At 36.3% G+C, this 16,467-nt stretch overlaps 2 protein-coding genes and 1 pseudogene across 3 annotated transcripts; all 3 read left to right on the forward strand.

Annotated features, from left to right (window-relative positions):
- Positions 1-291: 291 nt before the first annotated feature.
- On the forward strand, positions 292-4,004 carry LOC145620615 (F-box/LRR-repeat protein 14 pseudogene; annotated as a pseudogene). Its single transcript, XR_014108263.1, has 2 exons — positions 292-475; positions 2,361-4,004. The product of XR_014108263.1 is annotated as an F-box/LRR-repeat protein 14 pseudogene (transcript).
- Positions 4,005-5,464: 1,460 nt separating this feature from the next.
- Positions 5,465-8,736, forward strand: LOC145620276 (acetylornithine aminotransferase, mitochondrial-like). The gene is made up of 3 exons (XM_081674920.1): positions 5,465-5,945; positions 6,607-7,041; positions 8,034-8,736. Exons 1-3 carry the CDS (start codon positions 5,514-5,516, stop codon positions 8,556-8,558), a joined length of 1,392 nt encoding a protein of 463 aa, XP_081531046.1. The 5' UTR covers positions 5,465-5,513; the 3' UTR covers positions 8,559-8,736.
- A 1,743-nt stretch (positions 8,737-10,479) lies between these two features.
- Positions 10,480-15,624, forward strand: LOC145620860 (uncharacterized). Its single transcript, XM_081675580.1, has 8 exons — positions 10,480-10,602; positions 10,706-10,779; positions 11,872-11,964; positions 12,836-12,946; positions 13,116-13,262; positions 13,756-13,853; positions 14,242-14,452; positions 15,146-15,624. The coding sequence occupies exons 2-8, from the start codon at positions 10,713-10,715 to the stop codon at positions 15,229-15,231; spliced, it is 813 nt and encodes a 270-aa protein (XP_081531706.1). The 5' UTR covers positions 10,480-10,602; positions 10,706-10,712; the 3' UTR covers positions 15,232-15,624.
- The last annotated feature ends 843 nt before the right edge of the window (positions 15,625-16,467 follow it).

Below are 16,467 nucleotides of genomic sequence, written 5' to 3' on the forward strand. Positions count from 1 at the left end.
AAAATGAAGATGGGTCTAGATAGCCTCTCCTTTGCTTGTTTGCGTTATTATTACTTTATTATATTTTTCAACCATCTAGCGTTTGAAATTGTTTCTTGATTTTGCTACAGTTGGATTTTAACCCCTCTTGTGGTGTTCAATTCTCTACTTGGTCCCTATCAACCAATCAATCGGCTTCGTCCTATCGTCGTCCAACTCTGGACTCTTAAACATCCGTAAACTTCTTGACAAAAGCAACAATTAAGTCAACAAAATAAAACATACGGGAGTATTGTACATTTGTACTTCGTATAAACTAAACAAAATTCCCAAACTATTTTACGGAGTACAGTAGTACACCGTAACGAATTAACGACTTCCTAAATCTCCAAACCATAAAAAAATCATCTTTCCTCTTTAGGGTTCTTCCTTCACATTTCGTAGTCCTCTGTCCTATCTCGGCAAATCTCACAGCACAAAACTCCCATTTAATCAGGTAAAATCCTAATCACCTATTTTGTTATATGGATTAATTCTTGAAGTATTGTTCATTTCAATTCAATTCAATTCGCGTTTAAGATTCAGTAATTGGGGGAAAATTGGTTGTTCTGTGAATTAGTAATTGGGGCTTATTTGTTAAACATCATCTTAAATTAATTTGCTACACATTTGAATTAGAGAGGGTGCTCGTTGATTTTGGTATTGCTTGATCAAATTATCTGTTGAATTATAAGTCTTATAACGAATAAGCACCATTACCAGAATTGTCTACTTTGTTCTTTAAGTTCTTTTAACAGATTTTGTAATTTTTGTATGTTTTTCTATTATATTATTGGTGTATTTTTCTATTATTTTATTGGTATAATTTAATGGTCTTATTAAGTAATAGTAAAGGTGCCAGCTTTAAGTTTATAATTTGTGATTCAGGTGGAGTTTAAGTTGCTAGCTGGTTATGTAGCTGAGACAATTTTAGGATGGAAAAGAAATTAATGTGGTTTCGTTTCGTCTAGTGTTTACATCAATGGTTGATTAGTGTACTAATGATGTTAAAAGGTGGTTATTAACTTATAAATTGCTAATTTGCATGTTCACTATATTATGAGGACATATAATCTTTTTATGTTAATGGCTATGATTGGATGGATTTTTTGCTTAACGGAAAAACAATGGACTTATTTCATAGTTGAAGTAACTTCATATGGTGGCCTTATGATGTTCATGTATTTTATGATCATTTTATGCATCAATTTGCTAGCTATTGATTTTTGAGGGAGAAGGTAATGGTTCCCATCTTTGTTACAATGGTTTTAACTTCCTTGACCTTCTCTATCACATACTATGTACTGCACACCTATTTTTCTTTATTTAGCATTTTCCAAGCAAAGTAGCTAAGGAAGTTTGGCGTCTTTCCTTGCGAGAGCCAATTCAAAGGATCATATATAATTTCCTATAGGGGGAGATGCACCACTACTCTTGGCCCCACTAAAACTGAAATTTTTTAAGTTGTACTGGGATAGTGGGATTACAACATGATTGCTCAGTTTGTGGCTTCAGTGAATAAGTATTAGGGCATCAGTGGTGGCCCTGATGGGTTGTGCCATTGTGCGGCATTCATTAGTATTGTATTGAAGAATATGATTTTTTTTTTCTTTTGGTATTTACCCTGGAATCTTAGTATTTGTTTTTGTTTCTTTAGCTTTCAGTATGTGTATTTAGGCAATATAATTTAGGGCATTGTGGTGGTGTTTTGTGGGCATCCAAATAAATCAAAGATACGAATTCCTCTTTAGTCTTTAAACGCTGACGTATGGCTCTCTTTTCAGAAAGAATTATGTCTTTTCTTTTTGGTGAACAACTATAGGAAGAAATCTTGCTGCAAGATTGTGTCTTTGGCAATGAATGGCACTGTACTTTTATGGAATTGTTTTCTAATTCATCTATGTGATTTCAAGAGGGAAAGAGATACTTTGAGATTATATGAAATGGCTCTACTGCCTTGGAAATTATCCAAGCTAAATGTGTTCCTTTCTAATTTTCAGTTAAGAGTACCTTCAGATTTGATATGATGGTATCACCCTCATAGATTCCTGTGTGCTTGTAAGTAAGAAAAAGTAGTTACGGTCCTTGTTAATGCTGGGGATATTTGAAGATATGTACTTAAAGCTGGACCCTTTCAATATACTTCGTATAATTATTTTTTTAAGGGAGTGCACTATGTTCCATCACTGTCTGAAAAAGGTTCTTGCTTGAGTTGAATTATTTATCGAGACACGAATACATCCCATCCTTTAGCATAGGTTTAATTGTGACTCATAACTGTGCACCTAGTCGACAATATACTTCTTGTAATTGTGCTAAAGGCCATTTTTTTTCATGTCCAGCTTGCTGTAGGAGTGTGCCGCATGCAGACTACACACTACGCACGGAAGTTAAGTTTTAATGGACACTTTGCCAGATGCATTGATATGGGACATTTTAAGTAGGATTACCCGAACTGAAGATAGAAACTCTTTATCTTTAGCTTGCAAGCGCCTCCTTGAGCTTGAAAATGAGCAGAGACTATTTCTTCGTGTTGGTTGTGGTCTGAACCCAGCTAATAAAGCTTTAAACACACTATGCAACAGGTTTCCTAACCTGATGAAAGTGGAAATTGTTTACTCTGGGTGGATGTCCAAATTGGGTAAACAGTTGGATGATCAAGGGCTTCTTGCTCTTTCGAACAGTTGCCCTTCTCTTGCAGATCTGACCTTAAGTCACTGCACCTTCATTACAGACGCTGGTATTGGTTACTTGGGATCATGTTCAGTACTCTCATCCTTGAAATTGATATTTACTCCTAGAATAACTGGCTGTGGAATTCTCTCTGTTGTTGTTTGCTGTAAGAATCTGAGTGTGCTGCATCTTATTCGATGCTTAAACATAAGTGGTGCTGAGTGGCTTGAATATCTTGGGAAACTCGAAAAAATTCAATACCTTGTTATCAAGAATTGTCGGGCTATTGGAGAAGGTGACTTGGTAAAGCTTGGATATAGTTGGCGAAATCTTAAACTTTTGCAATTTGAAGTGGATGCCAATTATCGATACATGAAGTTATACGATCGCATAGCAGTAGACAGATGGCAAAAGCAATTGATCCCATGCGTTAATATGAAGGAACTGAGCTTGATAAACTGCATCATCATGCCTGGAAGAGGTCTTGCGTGTGTTTTGGACAAGTGCAATAACTTGGAGAAAATTCACTTGGACATGTGTGTTGGACTTAGGGACACTGACATCGTGGGCTTATCCCAAAGCTCAAGAGGTCTACGGTCAATTTCTCTCCGAGTTCCGTCAGATTTCTCAGTACCTCTTCTAATTAGCAATCGCTTAACATTAACAGATGAGAGCTTAAAGGCACTGGCAGAAAACTGTCCTACGTTGGAGTCTGTCAGAATATCGTTTGCAGATGGTGAATTCCCTTCACTTTCGTCATTTACTTTAGGCGGAATTCTGTATTTAATTAGAAGTTGCCCTCTTCGTGAACTTTCACTGGACCATGTTTATTCATTTAACGATGATGGAATGGAGGCTTTATGTTCAGCTTGCTGCCTTGAATCCTTGGAACTTGTGAGATGTCAGGAGATAAGTGACGATGGCCTACAACTTGTAGCTCAGTTTTCACGATTGTCTGTTTTGCGGCTTAATAAGTGCTTGGGTGTCACTGATGATGGATTCAAGCCACTGGTGGGATCAAACAAATTGGATTTATTGGTAGTGGAAGACTGCCCTCAGGTTTCTGAGAGAGGCATTCACGGGGTGGCAAGAAATGTGTCATTTAAGCAAGATTTGTCTTGGATGTACTGATCTTCTGTTGTTTGCTCACTCCACAGGATTCAGTGAACGTGATTTGGGAGAGAGGAAAATTCATGTTGTCGCTGCATCAAAGGAAGTTATATATCTGTTGTAGATTAGTAGCTTCATGTTGGTCAGAATTTACTGTAATATTGGTGTATTGTTGAATAACTAAAGCTCATACATGTATGGTTGTTTTTTGTTGATACCATTACGAGTTTTAAGGTATATTTAAGCTGATTGCCAAACTGCATGGAGAACTCAGTGTTGGGCATAGCAGTTCACTAGTACCAAGTTTTTAGTACTTTGTATAACAGATTTACAGTAGATGCTCATGTTAGTCATGTCATGTATGCACGAATAATTGTAGTTGCTCTTAAGAAGTAAATTCGATTAATGCGTGATTATACAGTGGTTGACACTTATTGCTAACCATCTTAATAATCACATTTTAATATCTAATACACATTCTTGTTCATTGGTTCTTAATCACAATAATAATTGTAAAGACACAGATAAATTACTCCATAGTTAACTAGCTAGAGTATACTTTACGAAATATATCATATTGTCAATAACACTTTAATCAAATACACTTTTCAATACACAACTTTAGCTACCGTATGTGTTTTATCAAACTCGCTAAAGTCGCAACAAATGATACATCACACGTGCCCATGCATTTGAAAATATACATTAAGGGCCTGTTCATATTTACTTAAGGAAATTTTGCATTAAACCACCTTTTATAACCCTTTAATTGCAGGAAACCACCTTATAGAATTTTATTCGCAAAAACACACCTTAATCGTAAAATTTTTTGCAATCACACACCTTTTCCCGGAAAATACCCATTGACCTTGTATTCCGGGGTTGACCCGACCATGAGACGCCCTAAAACCGCTAACCCTCCCTTTTCCCCAACCACCCACTTCACGAAGGTACGAGAATTGGGTTTAGGGCTTGAGGGTTGGGTTTAAGGACGGGAATTGGGAAAGGGAGGGGATGAGGTCGTCGGCGACGAAGGAGGGAGGTGGTCGTCGGCCCCTGGAAGTGGGTGGCTGGGGAAAAGGGAGGGTTAGCGGTTTTAGGGCGTCTCATGGTCGAGTCAACCCCTGAAAACCAAGTCAATGGGTATTTTCCGGGAAAAGGTGTGTGATTGCAAAAAATTTTAAGATTAAGGTGTGTTTTTGCGAAAAAATTTTTATAAGGTGGTTTCTTGCAATTAAAGTGTTATAAAAGGTGGTTTAATGTAAATTTTCCTTTACTTAATTTCAGTTCTATTCAGCTCCAATCAGTTCAGTTCAGTTATAATCAGTTAAGTTCACTTCAGCTCTTAATTTCCCTCTCACATAAAATATTCTTTTCAGCTCAATTCAGTTCAGTTCAATTCAGTTCAGTTCAATTCCAATCAGTTCAGTTCAGTTCAGTTCAGCTCCAATCAGTTCAGTTCCGTTCAGCTCAGTTCAGTAAATATGAATATGCCCTAAGACTAATCCAACAACTTATCTCATCATAAATTGTTATTAATACGAATATTCAAATACGGAATGAATATTAATTTTTCTAAAATCGAGTTCGAAAATAGACAAAAAAGGGAGGAAGACAAAGAGAACAAATCCAATAAAAGTATAAAACCCAATTCCTTTCCAAAACCCTAAACTACAAGTCTACAACCCCATTTTTTCTTCTCTAATCCAACAATGGCTTCTTCCTTACAATGCATCTTCGGCAACACCGCCGCCTTTTCCACCAATCTCCGCCGTCAATTCAACCTCCCACCGCTCAACTCCGGCTACCATAAACGCTTACACCTTCACTCATTCACACCTTCAACATGCCTATACGTCGACGTTTTGGACCAGAAGAATGCTCCCCAAATTGGCGCCAAAACAAAGGAGATAATGGAGGATGATGCAAAGGTGATTGTGGGTACTTATGCTAGAGCTCCGGTTGTTTTCTCCCATGGCAAAGGTTGTAAATTGTTTGATGTTGAAGGGCAAGAGTATTTGGATCTTACTTCTGGGATTGCTGTTAATGCTCTTGGTCATTCTGACCCTGATTGGGTTCGGGCTGTATCTGATCAGGCCCATTCTTTGGCCCATGTTAGCAACCTGTATTACTCTGTTCCTATGGTATGGTTTTCACTCTCATTTCTTGATTATGTTGTTGTTGTTATTAATTTGATTGTAATAGGAGAAATGGGTTTTGATTTTGGAGATCATTGTTGTGTTATTAATGGGAAACTATATGATGTTGAGGTTTATGTCTGTTTTAATGATGGTAAGGAGAAGTATTGTATTGGACCGGAATCTCACACGGGTCAATTAGTAACACACGTAAGTCCTCGAGTGGGGCCAGGGTTTATGTAAGAGGAGCTGTGTACCAATTTTGTGCATTGTAAAAATTGGATGTTATATTTGTTGGGTATTGAAATATGGGTAGAGTTTTTTTTTTCTCATGTTAGAGATAGATGGTTTTGGCTTTTTGAGTATGCATACGATCATCTTGTTACTTTGTTAGTTTCTTCACTCATTTTGATTAGTTTGAGGGAGAGTATGGAATAATATTTGAGCTAGTAGTTGTTTAGTAGTTTGGATTTTTGGCTTATTAATGATTTGCACATGAAATTCAAGTGTAAAATTATGTATGGTATCAATTTGTGTAATTGTATCACTGCTATGTGATGGATGATGTAGCCGTAGAGGTGTCAGTGGCTTGTTTGTTGTGTGCTGCTCTCGTTCTTTCGCCTTTTTAATGGAATGTGATGAGAAATCTGTTGCAAATTGATTTCAGGTGGAGCTTGCAAAGCGTCTGGTTTCATCTTCGTTTGCTGATCGTGTATTTTTTACAAATTCTGGAACAGAAGCAAATGAAGCTGCCATTAAATTTGCTAGAAAGTTCCAGAGACATACTCATCCTGATGCAAAAGACCCACCAACAGAGTTTATCGCGTTTAGTAATTGTTTCCATGGAAGAACAATTGGTACTCTCTCTTTGACTAGTAAAGAAAATTACAGATCTCCTTTTGAGCCACTTATGCCTGGAGTTACTTTTCTTGAATATGGTAATTCTGAGGCAGCAAGAGAACTTATATTGAGTGGGAAAGTAGCTGCTGTTTTTGTTGAACCCATTCAAGGTGAAGGGGGAATTTACAGTGCCACCAAGGAATTCTTACAGTCATTACGTGCAGCTTGTGATGAAGCTGGATCGCTCTTGGTTTATGATGAGGTAAGAAGTTACTGTGTCTGGTTCATACTCATTATTACGATTAATCCTCTATGGCAGTTAAACTAGATGTGTTTCAGCATGGTATATATTTACAGTTTCTTATCTGAGCACTAGCATCTTCCCAGGGCCTTTACTGATGTTTTTTTTATTGGTAAAGTGGGTTAGATTAAATTATCCAAATTGTACTTTTTCGCAAGCTGAAACAGTGTCCTGGCTATTCATGGCCTGTGGATGATATTCTCTAAGTTCATCTAAGGGAAAAGGAAATGATGGTTCTAGTAAAAGGTTTGAGCAGGATATTACTATGGGTGTTTTATTTTTTAGAAGAGGGCCCCTGTCCTTGTATGAGTTGCACTGTGACATCCGCAACCTCTTCTATAGCAAACTATGCCCTGCGCTAGCTTGGTATTGGGTTGAATGAAAAGGCGTGGCTGCATTCTAGAATTGAATGCTAGTCTAGACTTCTCCCAAACAAATACCCTTTAATACTTCCTGCATTTGATGAAAAGTTTATTCTGATCCTTCCCTGCTATATTCCAACTTGGAGAGCTGATCCACATGCCTTGTCCCTACCCTAAGCACCTGTATATTTATGTTGAGTTAGTAATTTCAAGCATAATGGTGCATCTTGAATAGGTTTAATCTAATATCTCAATATAGAGCATAAATAGAGGTGGTCATGTAATTTATGTTCCTTTGCTATGTATTTGTATTTATTTAAGGAATAAAGATGATTGTAAAAAATACTTTTAACAAAACCTATATATGTTGTGGTTTGTGAAGGTTTGACTCAGGATAGCATGGACTCCACTTTTTCCATGCTAAATTGGAAAGAGTTGGAATGAGCCTGGGGAAGAGAGTGATATGGAAGCCATCCTTCATGTCTCCACGATCACTCCATCCCCCTCGCCTGCTAACTCTTTAACCACAAAGTTGTTTTTTAACTACCGATTTGACTAACTGAACTTTAATGTATATATGTCAATTACTAGGTGCAATGTGGTTTGGGCAGAACAGGTTACCTCTGGGCACATGAAGCCTATGGTGTATACCCTGATATTATGACACTTGCAAAGCCTCTTGCTGGAGGCTTGCCTATTGGAGCTGTGCTAGTTACGGAAAGAGTTTCATCGGCTATAAACCCTGGAGACCACGGAAGCACCTTTGCTGGTGGACCTCTTGTGTGTCAAGCTGCACTTACTGTCCTAGATAAAATCTTGAGTCCTAGTTTTTTGGCTGGCGTGTCGAAGAAAGGCCAGTTCTTCAAAGAACTCTTGACAAAGAAACTGGGAGGAAACCGACATGTCAAAGAAGTCCGAGGGCAGGGTCTTATTCTTGGTATAGAATTGGATGTACCAGCTGGTCCTCTGGTTGATGCTTGTCGAAATTCAGGACTGTTAATTTTAACTGCTGGGAAAGGAAACATAGTGAGATTGGTTCCTCCTCTCATCATATCAGAGCAGGAACTTGAAAAAAGTGCAGAGATTCTACTTAAGTGTTTCCCTGCCTTGGATTGAAGCAGTCTACGTTGGATTAGTGTACGATAAATGTAAAATTTTCCTGTGACATCAATAGATCCGAAGCACATATTAGGCATAGTAGCTGATTAGCTGTAAATCAGGGATGAGTTTTTTCTACTAAGCCTCTCTTTGAATTGTGCCATGGAATAATGTAGAAATTGTTTTTTTTTGGTAAGTATACTACTTGTTCAATGGACCACTGATTATCTTTTTTTTTTTTACATGGTGATCTGATAAACTCTATGGTGCAATCTATCTATATACTCTGATGTTTCCCTGTATTTGCTTAAATAAAAAGTATTCTTACCATAATAAAGGATTGTAATTTATAAATCAACTCCTTTTGCATGCCCCCGGTTTACAATAATTTTATTGTACATCGAACATTTTTGCGAAAAGTGACCCTTTTTCTTTATAAAAGTGACCATTTTTCTTTACAAAAGTGACCCTTTTTATTACAAAAGTGACCCCTATTTTCACAAAAGTGACCTTTTTTTTTTACAAAAGTGTCTTTTTTTTTTACAAAAGTTACCCTTTTTTTACACAAAAGTGACCCTTTTTTTTCACAAAAGTGACCTTTTTTTCTCACAAAAACGGAGTATCAAAAAAAAAAAAAAAAAACACAAAAGGCAAAAGTTTTTGTTCTATAGCAATCATCACATCTCAGTTTCGAAAGTATTGTTCTTGAAGTTGCAATTTCAGTCGCAGATGATATCACACCCTCTCCCACTTACCACCTTCTTCCCAACAATACAATACATTTATCCTCCATCATATTCACTTTCTTCAAAATTCAACCATTTTTCTTCTACAATTAGCAAGTATTTTCCTCCATTTTTTCTCTCCTTTAATGGTGAAATCAATTAAGCTTGAGAACAACAACCCCTCCGAAGATTCGCCAAACTCCTCCGACCCAAATTCCTCCCTTGCGTCCTTTGTGGTTACCCGTTTCTCTCTCATCTCGACCTCTTTCCCTGTCCTCAAATCACTGACACCCACCTCCAAATCACTGGCGCCGGAATTGGGGGAGGGGGGTCAGCAAGGTCGAATCAGAGGGGGACGCCGGATTCTTGGGAGAAGCTAAGGGAGTGGCGACGGTGGTGGGTGTTTTTCTCGGTGATGAAGTTGCCCAGCCAGCCCGATTTACACTAATTTAGTGTAAACCGGATGTTAGTAAGAGTTTGTGTTTACAAATAATGACATTTTCTTTACATAAAATCTAAACTTAACTTTCTAAATTATTAAATTGTTCATTACAGCTATTATATGTGGTTATACAGTTTATACTTGAATAATTGGTGAGTCGCAATGGCGGATCCAGAAAAAATATTTAACGGGTCAAATAATATTTCACAAATTTTAATGGGGTCAAGTGAATAATTTTTATTGAAAAAAAACTTGATTTTTAAAGAAAAAGGCTTAATTTTAGAGGAAATTTCATTCTTCCATGCTCAAGTGGGGTCCCTTGACCCTACTTAGTTGTATGTAAGTCTGCCACTGGTGAGTCGAGTTTTTATATTTTTTATACCGTTTTTATAATTTAATTTTCACGATAACTATTTATCAACCGTACGGTCGTTCATCTATTGTCCGAGATTTAACTTGATCCTTAACACACATCATTCTCCCAAGTGTAAAATTTAATCGGTTTTTGAATCACATACCTCCAACTTGAAAGAGTAGAATCCGTCAGTCGGAGCTATAAAATATTTTCAGTTCTTCATCGGTCCATTCCTCAACGTTTATCACCGAGATTAACTTGGATTTTCTCTATTACAATTTATTACAAGGGTCCTTAACTTCAATGTCCCTCAGTTACCCTTTGAATGAAAATTACAATGCTGCCCCCAAGTAAATAAGTCAAATGACTCTTTTACCCCCCTAGTCTATCAGCCTAGCTTGATTTTCGTCAAGGTTATGGTGCTCCTCTTAAAAACACATTAGCCGCTGCACCCCTCTCACTCTCTCTCCTCCATTGAAGCGTACTCTGAATTCTCCATTGCAGCTGTTTTTGAGCTTTCTCTCCTTCATTGAAGCATAGGTAAGATGTTTTTCTTAATCATCGAATATCAGTTCCACATTTTAATGTTACTCGTTAATTTATTCAATTTAGGGTTCTTCAAGATTTTAATCTGATTTTGTAGCCAAACGATGGGAAGCAACAAACCAGAAAAGAAGATGAAGATCAAAAAGCGTAGTCGGGAGCTCCTTGAAAAGGGTTTGTACCTCAGATTACTAGCCTTTTTACAATTTTATTTTTATTTTTTTTTTTAATTTTTAAATGAACTGCAATATGGGTTATTGCAATTTGCTCTTGTTAATTTTGAATTTAGCACTTTGATTTTATGTATTGATGAATGATGACCACCTTCGAGTTATTTTAATTCTGTTCTATGAGCATAATGTTTGATTGGACTTGACATTTGTGCATATGTTGCTTCATGTCTCCGCTATTATGTCGGTTTTATTTGGTATCATGTAATTCTCAATGGAAACTAAGGGAATAGTGAGTGACTAATACTTGAAAATGAAATTGAAATTGTCCATGCTCTGCTTATTTTTCATGGGAAGAAGGGGAGATGGGAAATGGTGCTACTTTGCTCGTTGTAGTAAGTAAGATGAGGAAAACGTGTTGACGTTTAATTTGACTTTTATTACCCCCTTAATGTATGTAGAGTATGTAGAATTACCGGTAATTGGAATTTGGAAACATATGCTAATGTGTCGTGTTTATGATTTTAGGTTTTCGTACTTCTAGAATATGGGGTATGATGTTGTAAAAGCCCTTTATGATATGATATTTTGTTGCAAGGATTGGTAAAGAAAAAAAAAAGGCAATTCTGAGCTCATACTCACATAGTCTTGAACTGAAGTTGAGTAGTTTATTTCCTGACCCGAATAGCTAATTGAATTAAGTTTGGTACTCATCATTCTTGGAAGTTGCAGGCTTTAGTGAGTCATTGGCAGCTCAAAAAAGGTCAAATCTTTGATGATTCATTATACTTGATTGTATAACAGTAACTTCTGGATGTAAGGAGTCAGGGATGGAAGTATGGAACATTGTTTGTTTTGAATCCAAAGCCTGCTAGAACTCTACACATCAAAATTTCAAATTTACACTTCATGTTAATGTCTTTTTTTGTTCCCTGGGTCATTCAAGCTATTCCTTCATGCTAACATTCCAAATTTGGGGTTCATTTATACATAGGATTACTCTTGCCCTGTATCAATTTCTTAATGCTGCTCTCCAGGAGTGGGCTATTGCTGCTGTTATTATTTGTTATCTTATGGAACCTTTTTTCAAATCAAGGTGCAGGGAATGCATGTACTCTTGAACATGATGGCAAGTATCCTATTGTCGAGAAGAACAAGGATAATGTGACTGGTGTAGATCGAAAAGCTTGTAAGTCTATATTGCCTGTTCATTTATTTTCTACTCTGATATGATTAAAATTGACAATAGTGTTTATTTCTTCCCTCTATATTAAGCTGCAATGCTTATTCCCCAAATAAAATATTTTAGGAGCGTCACATACTGATTCTCTTTTCTTATATTCAGCGTGACTTTTTGTAGTTCTCAAGGCCTGTTTTGAACCTTTTTTTTTATTATTTTTTTATTTTCTTACAGAGTAATTAGAGTGTAGTTTTATTCTGGGATGGTGGTTTGAAACCCAAGCATGCCAACCATATTTTCCACTTAAAAGTTTTTTAAATCAATAGCAAGTTAGTCATATACTACTCCCTCCGTCCCAAAAAGAACGACCCATTTGGCCAAAACTTTGTCCCAAAAAGAATGACCCATTTGCATTACAACACCCACCAATTTGCTACAATATTTGTGCAAAATTAGCTTCCCCATATAAAAATTTGATTTTCCATGTTATTTTATTACTTTCTCTCTCTATATTTTTACAAACCCCATGTAAATTTATCTTTCCAATATACTTTTACTTCTTTTTACTTAACTTCCTTAATACCCGCGTAATCAACCCAAATGGGTCGTTCTTTTTGGGACGGAGGGAGTAATTAGTTTGATCTCTTAAAATTGAAACGGGACTGTTAAAATGGAATGGAGGGTGTTCATCTTATGTTGTTTAAAAGAATGGAATGATTGACTGGACTTTTAGAATGTTCTCCTGATAAAGGGAGTGTCTGAAGTAGATAAAAAGTACAAGGCATGCTATGATTGCTATCAATGTAAAACTACATTAAATAGAAATCATAGATATAATTGTGATTTGTTATTCTCTTAGCGAGCTTTCTCTATGCTGTAGATAAGTCCAAGAAAGCTCGCAAAAGCAAAATCAAGGATAATCATCCAAGTGAACCAAGCATAGTGGTGAATGAGAAACCAGATGCAGAGGTTTCCTTAAAAAAAGTAAAAGGTTTGTTGCTCTATGAATGGTTTCTCTCTTCTTTATCTGTTTTCTTGAAATGCAGACCTGCTACTTCAGGTGAAAGGATGATTGACACTAGTTATTTGCATGTTTATTATCTCATTGGACTGTTGAGAGATTTTGGTAATATGTTGATTTAAATGCAATTTTTTTTTAGGAAAGTCAAAGAAGGCTCATAAAAAGAAGATGGATGGTCGGTCAACAAATAAAAAAATCAAGTCAGTGAAGGAGGTTCAAGAAGTTGCAATGGATGATGTATATGAAATCTCTTCAGTAGATGAAGATGACTCCAAAGGGATGAAAAGTATGCAAATAAATTTCTATTTCTGTTATCTTAAAGTGTTCCCAAATGGATGTGTGATCTTTTTTTTTTTTTTTTTTTTTTTATGGTAGTCATTATAAATTCTGTTAGAAAACAGCAGTATAATATGTTGCTTTTTAGGCCCTATTCTATTACCTTATTTCACTTATTTTAGGATAAATAAGTTTATAGACAAGATAAGTTCAAGAAAAATCAAATAAGTTAAGCTCATATAAGATAATTTCAAACGAGTAAAAATCAGGTGAATAGAATACCCCTTCATCCTCTCAGCTTACAAATCTGGAGTTGTAGGGATTTTTATTTTCAAATCTTTCTGTGAGGTCACATTTTATGTGCTGGGGGGTTTTGCTCTGTGGCTTTTATGTCAGCATCCTCATTGTTTTTTGATTTACTCAGCAGAGTTCATGTTTAAGTTATTTGAACTTTAAATGCAACATTTAGCATGACCTTTTGAGTTGACGTGTGTCAATTATAGAGTGGATTAAGGAGTTTCACGTTAGGAGACCTGGATTGAAGGTGCTGCAAGAACAAATTGACAACTTTATAACTGCACATGAGGAGCAGGAGGAGCAGGTGATTTTTCTTCTTTCCCTCGTCATTACATTTACATATAAATGTGGTTCAGGAATTTATACTTCCATCCTGTTTGCCATCCTTTCCATGCTCATGTATCTGCCTTTATAAGACATGATTTCCTTGTTATTGTTCTGGACACATTGCTGTTGGCATCATCCTTTGATGTGGAACAGCTGCCTTGTCATTGTTTAGATATTCCCTGTACTTTGTTATGTATTAAGTAAAAATTAACAAATTCAAGTCTACTTTCTAAATAATTTTGCCTTTGGTAATCAATTGGTGGTGATCATGTCTGAATTCTGTTTCCCAGTTTGGTGTCTGGTTACCCTCAAGTCCTTGACTACTTCCTTGATATGTATATAACTGTCATGGTTTTGTATCACAGGCAAAAAGAGAAAGAGAAGCCAAGCTTGCTGAGGAAGGATGGACTGTTGTTGTACATCGCAAGGGTGGGAAAAGAACGACTGATCCTGATAGTGGTGTTGCTGTTGGATCTGTAGCTGAGGCTGCTGTGCGCGATAAATTGGCCAAGAAAAAGAGTAAGGATGTTGGGCTAGATTTCTACCGATTCCAGAGAAAAGAAGCACACAGGAGTGGTATGATTACATTATATTTATGCTCTCAGATTTACTTTTTACTAGCAAAGTGGATGGCATTGAAATCCTCTTTTTTTAGGCTTCCACTTTTGTGGATTGTGTTGATGTCTCGTATCTTTAGTTGGTTACTATATAATTCATTGTTGATGTTGGTTCTTCATGTATCCTGAGCTTTGGCATTCTTGATAGACAAATGAGGTGTTGCATTATCATGTGTTGTGTTGTCAACAATGCATTTCAAACTTTCATTTTATTATAAGAAATATCATGACTTCTCCTTCCCTCATACTCACCTAAGGATATGTTACAACTTTCAAGCTCCATCCTTAGTGTAACTTGTGAAGCATAGTAGACTCACTCATTAACATTCATGAAGTTAGTTATTTATTTTTTTTTGCTCACCCCATAATTACCACTACCTTTTTCTACTGGTGCTGTTACATCCTCCTTTTAAGCACGGAGCAATTGCAACTATTGCATACCCATTTCACCTAATTATGGTTTAATAGTTGAGTAATGCTTTGATTGACTTAATTATCAAGTTGGTCTATAATTTGTGTATCACTACTGTTGACATGTTACAGTCTTAGCTCCAACTGTAGATGATCACATGTTGGATCACATAGACAATTTGTAGATGCAGATTAATTTCACCTCATTTCTCTATGCTCAACATATTCTATCTGTTTGCAGATATTATGAAGCTACAAAGTAAATTCGAGGAGGACAAGAAACGGATACAACAGATACGAGCTGCAAGGAAGTTTAAACCTTACTGACTGTTTCCTTTCAATCACAAAGCAACATAAGTATTTAAAAGAAGGCTAGAGAATTAATTCAATGAGTTGGAAGCCACAAAGAACTGTCGATATCATCCACGGATAGGCTTTAGATTCCCTTAGTGCTATGTCTATGCAGAAACCTGATCTTTCCCTATTGTTATGGTGATGAGGGCTGAAAAATCTTAGGCTGTCCAATTGTAACGAGCTGAAACCAGTGCCCCTATCTGCTTTACAATGAAACACAACAATTTTGTACGTGCTGTGAGTCTTTATTTTTTAGATTTTTCTTTTTTTTTTTTAATTTTGTACATTGGCCAAGAGTAGCCAAGTATGATGTAAGTCTCTTGATTAAGTAGATGTGGTTTGATCAAACACATACTTCCAGCTTAATTAATTCTGTGTTGCTGTCTATTATCGAGGAATTTGATTTCTTTTTACAGTATCAGAAATAACATTCCTGTTCAAGAGTATAGAAGCTGAAAAACCTGCTGTTGCAAAACCACTGGAATCAAGAACCTTTTGATATGCTCCAAGCTGAAAAAATTTGAGCTCTATTTTTCATCTTTTTCAGTACTTAGATCGGCAAATAAGAACTTGAACATGTACACGATGCTCACTAAGTCCATGACCATATTAATTGGTCTAAGAATACTTGTCCTAGAAATTCCAAATTTTTTTATGCCTGAACTACGAAATGTCCACGAGTTTTTTTTTAGTGGAAAATTGGTACGGAATACTTTAACTACACCGCCTTTTATAGACTTATATGATGGGAGTTAATTATATATACTATGTAAGATCCTATTTTTCTCATGTAGAAAATTTGGTCAATGTATACCAAGAAATAAGAGGATGAATAAATGAAACAGAGTGAAGGAAGTGGCCTATTTAATATGGAACTAGTATGGAACTAGTGTTAAGTCCGGGCGATGTCTTGAGTGATCCCGTCCCGGTCTCACTCACTTCTTAGAAAGCGGTAGCTACAACAACTATTCCTTTCTTTAAGTATACTGTTTTTGAGGGTTTAAGCTGATGTTTGCCTTGCTTCCTTAGCTTTTTGAACTTTCCTCGGTTAATGAGTTACTGCATTATTTACATGATAAAAATTTTTATTAATATTTATTAATAAAAATCGAATTAAATGAGGAGAGCTCCAGGTGGCACCCAAATTTCTTTCGGAACGCTTTGAAGAGAGCGTCACGTACCAAAATTCATGTTCATTCATATATATTT

The sequence above is a fragment of the Chenopodium album genome, chromosome 27 (genome assembly GCF_948465745.1).
Source record: "Chenopodium album chromosome 27, dcCheAlbu1.1, whole genome shotgun sequence".
NCBI classification, from domain to species: Eukaryota; Viridiplantae; Streptophyta; class Magnoliopsida; order Caryophyllales; family Amaranthaceae; genus Chenopodium; species Chenopodium album.

What these genes read in the sequence shown, in the direction of transcription:
- LOC145620276 (XM_081674920.1), top strand. Translation starts at nt 5,514, where the DNA reads ATGGCTTCTTCCTTACAATGCATCTTCGGCAACACCGCCGCCTTTTCC. An exon ending in TGTATTACTCTGTTCCTATG is followed by an intron (nt 5,946 to 6,606) that starts GTATGGTTTTCA and finishes AATTGATTTCAG; the next exon opens with GTGGAGCTTGCAAAGCGTCT. An exon ending in CGCTCTTGGTTTATGATGAG is followed by an intron (nt 7,042 to 8,033) that starts GTAAGAAGTTAC and finishes GTCAATTACTAG; the next exon opens with GTGCAATGTGGTTTGGGCAG.
- LOC145620860 (XM_081675580.1), top strand. Translation starts at nt 10,713, where the DNA reads ATGGGAAGCAACAAACCAGAAAAGAAGATGAAGATCAAAAAGCGTAGT. An exon ending in TTCCTTAAAAAAAGTAAAAG is followed by an intron (nt 12,947 to 13,115) that starts GTTTGTTGCTCT and finishes ATTTTTTTTTAG; the next exon opens with GAAAGTCAAAGAAGGCTCAT. An exon ending in AAAAGAAGCACACAGGAGTG is followed by an intron (nt 14,453 to 15,145) that starts GTATGATTACAT and finishes ATCTGTTTGCAG; the next exon opens with ATATTATGAAGCTACAAAGT.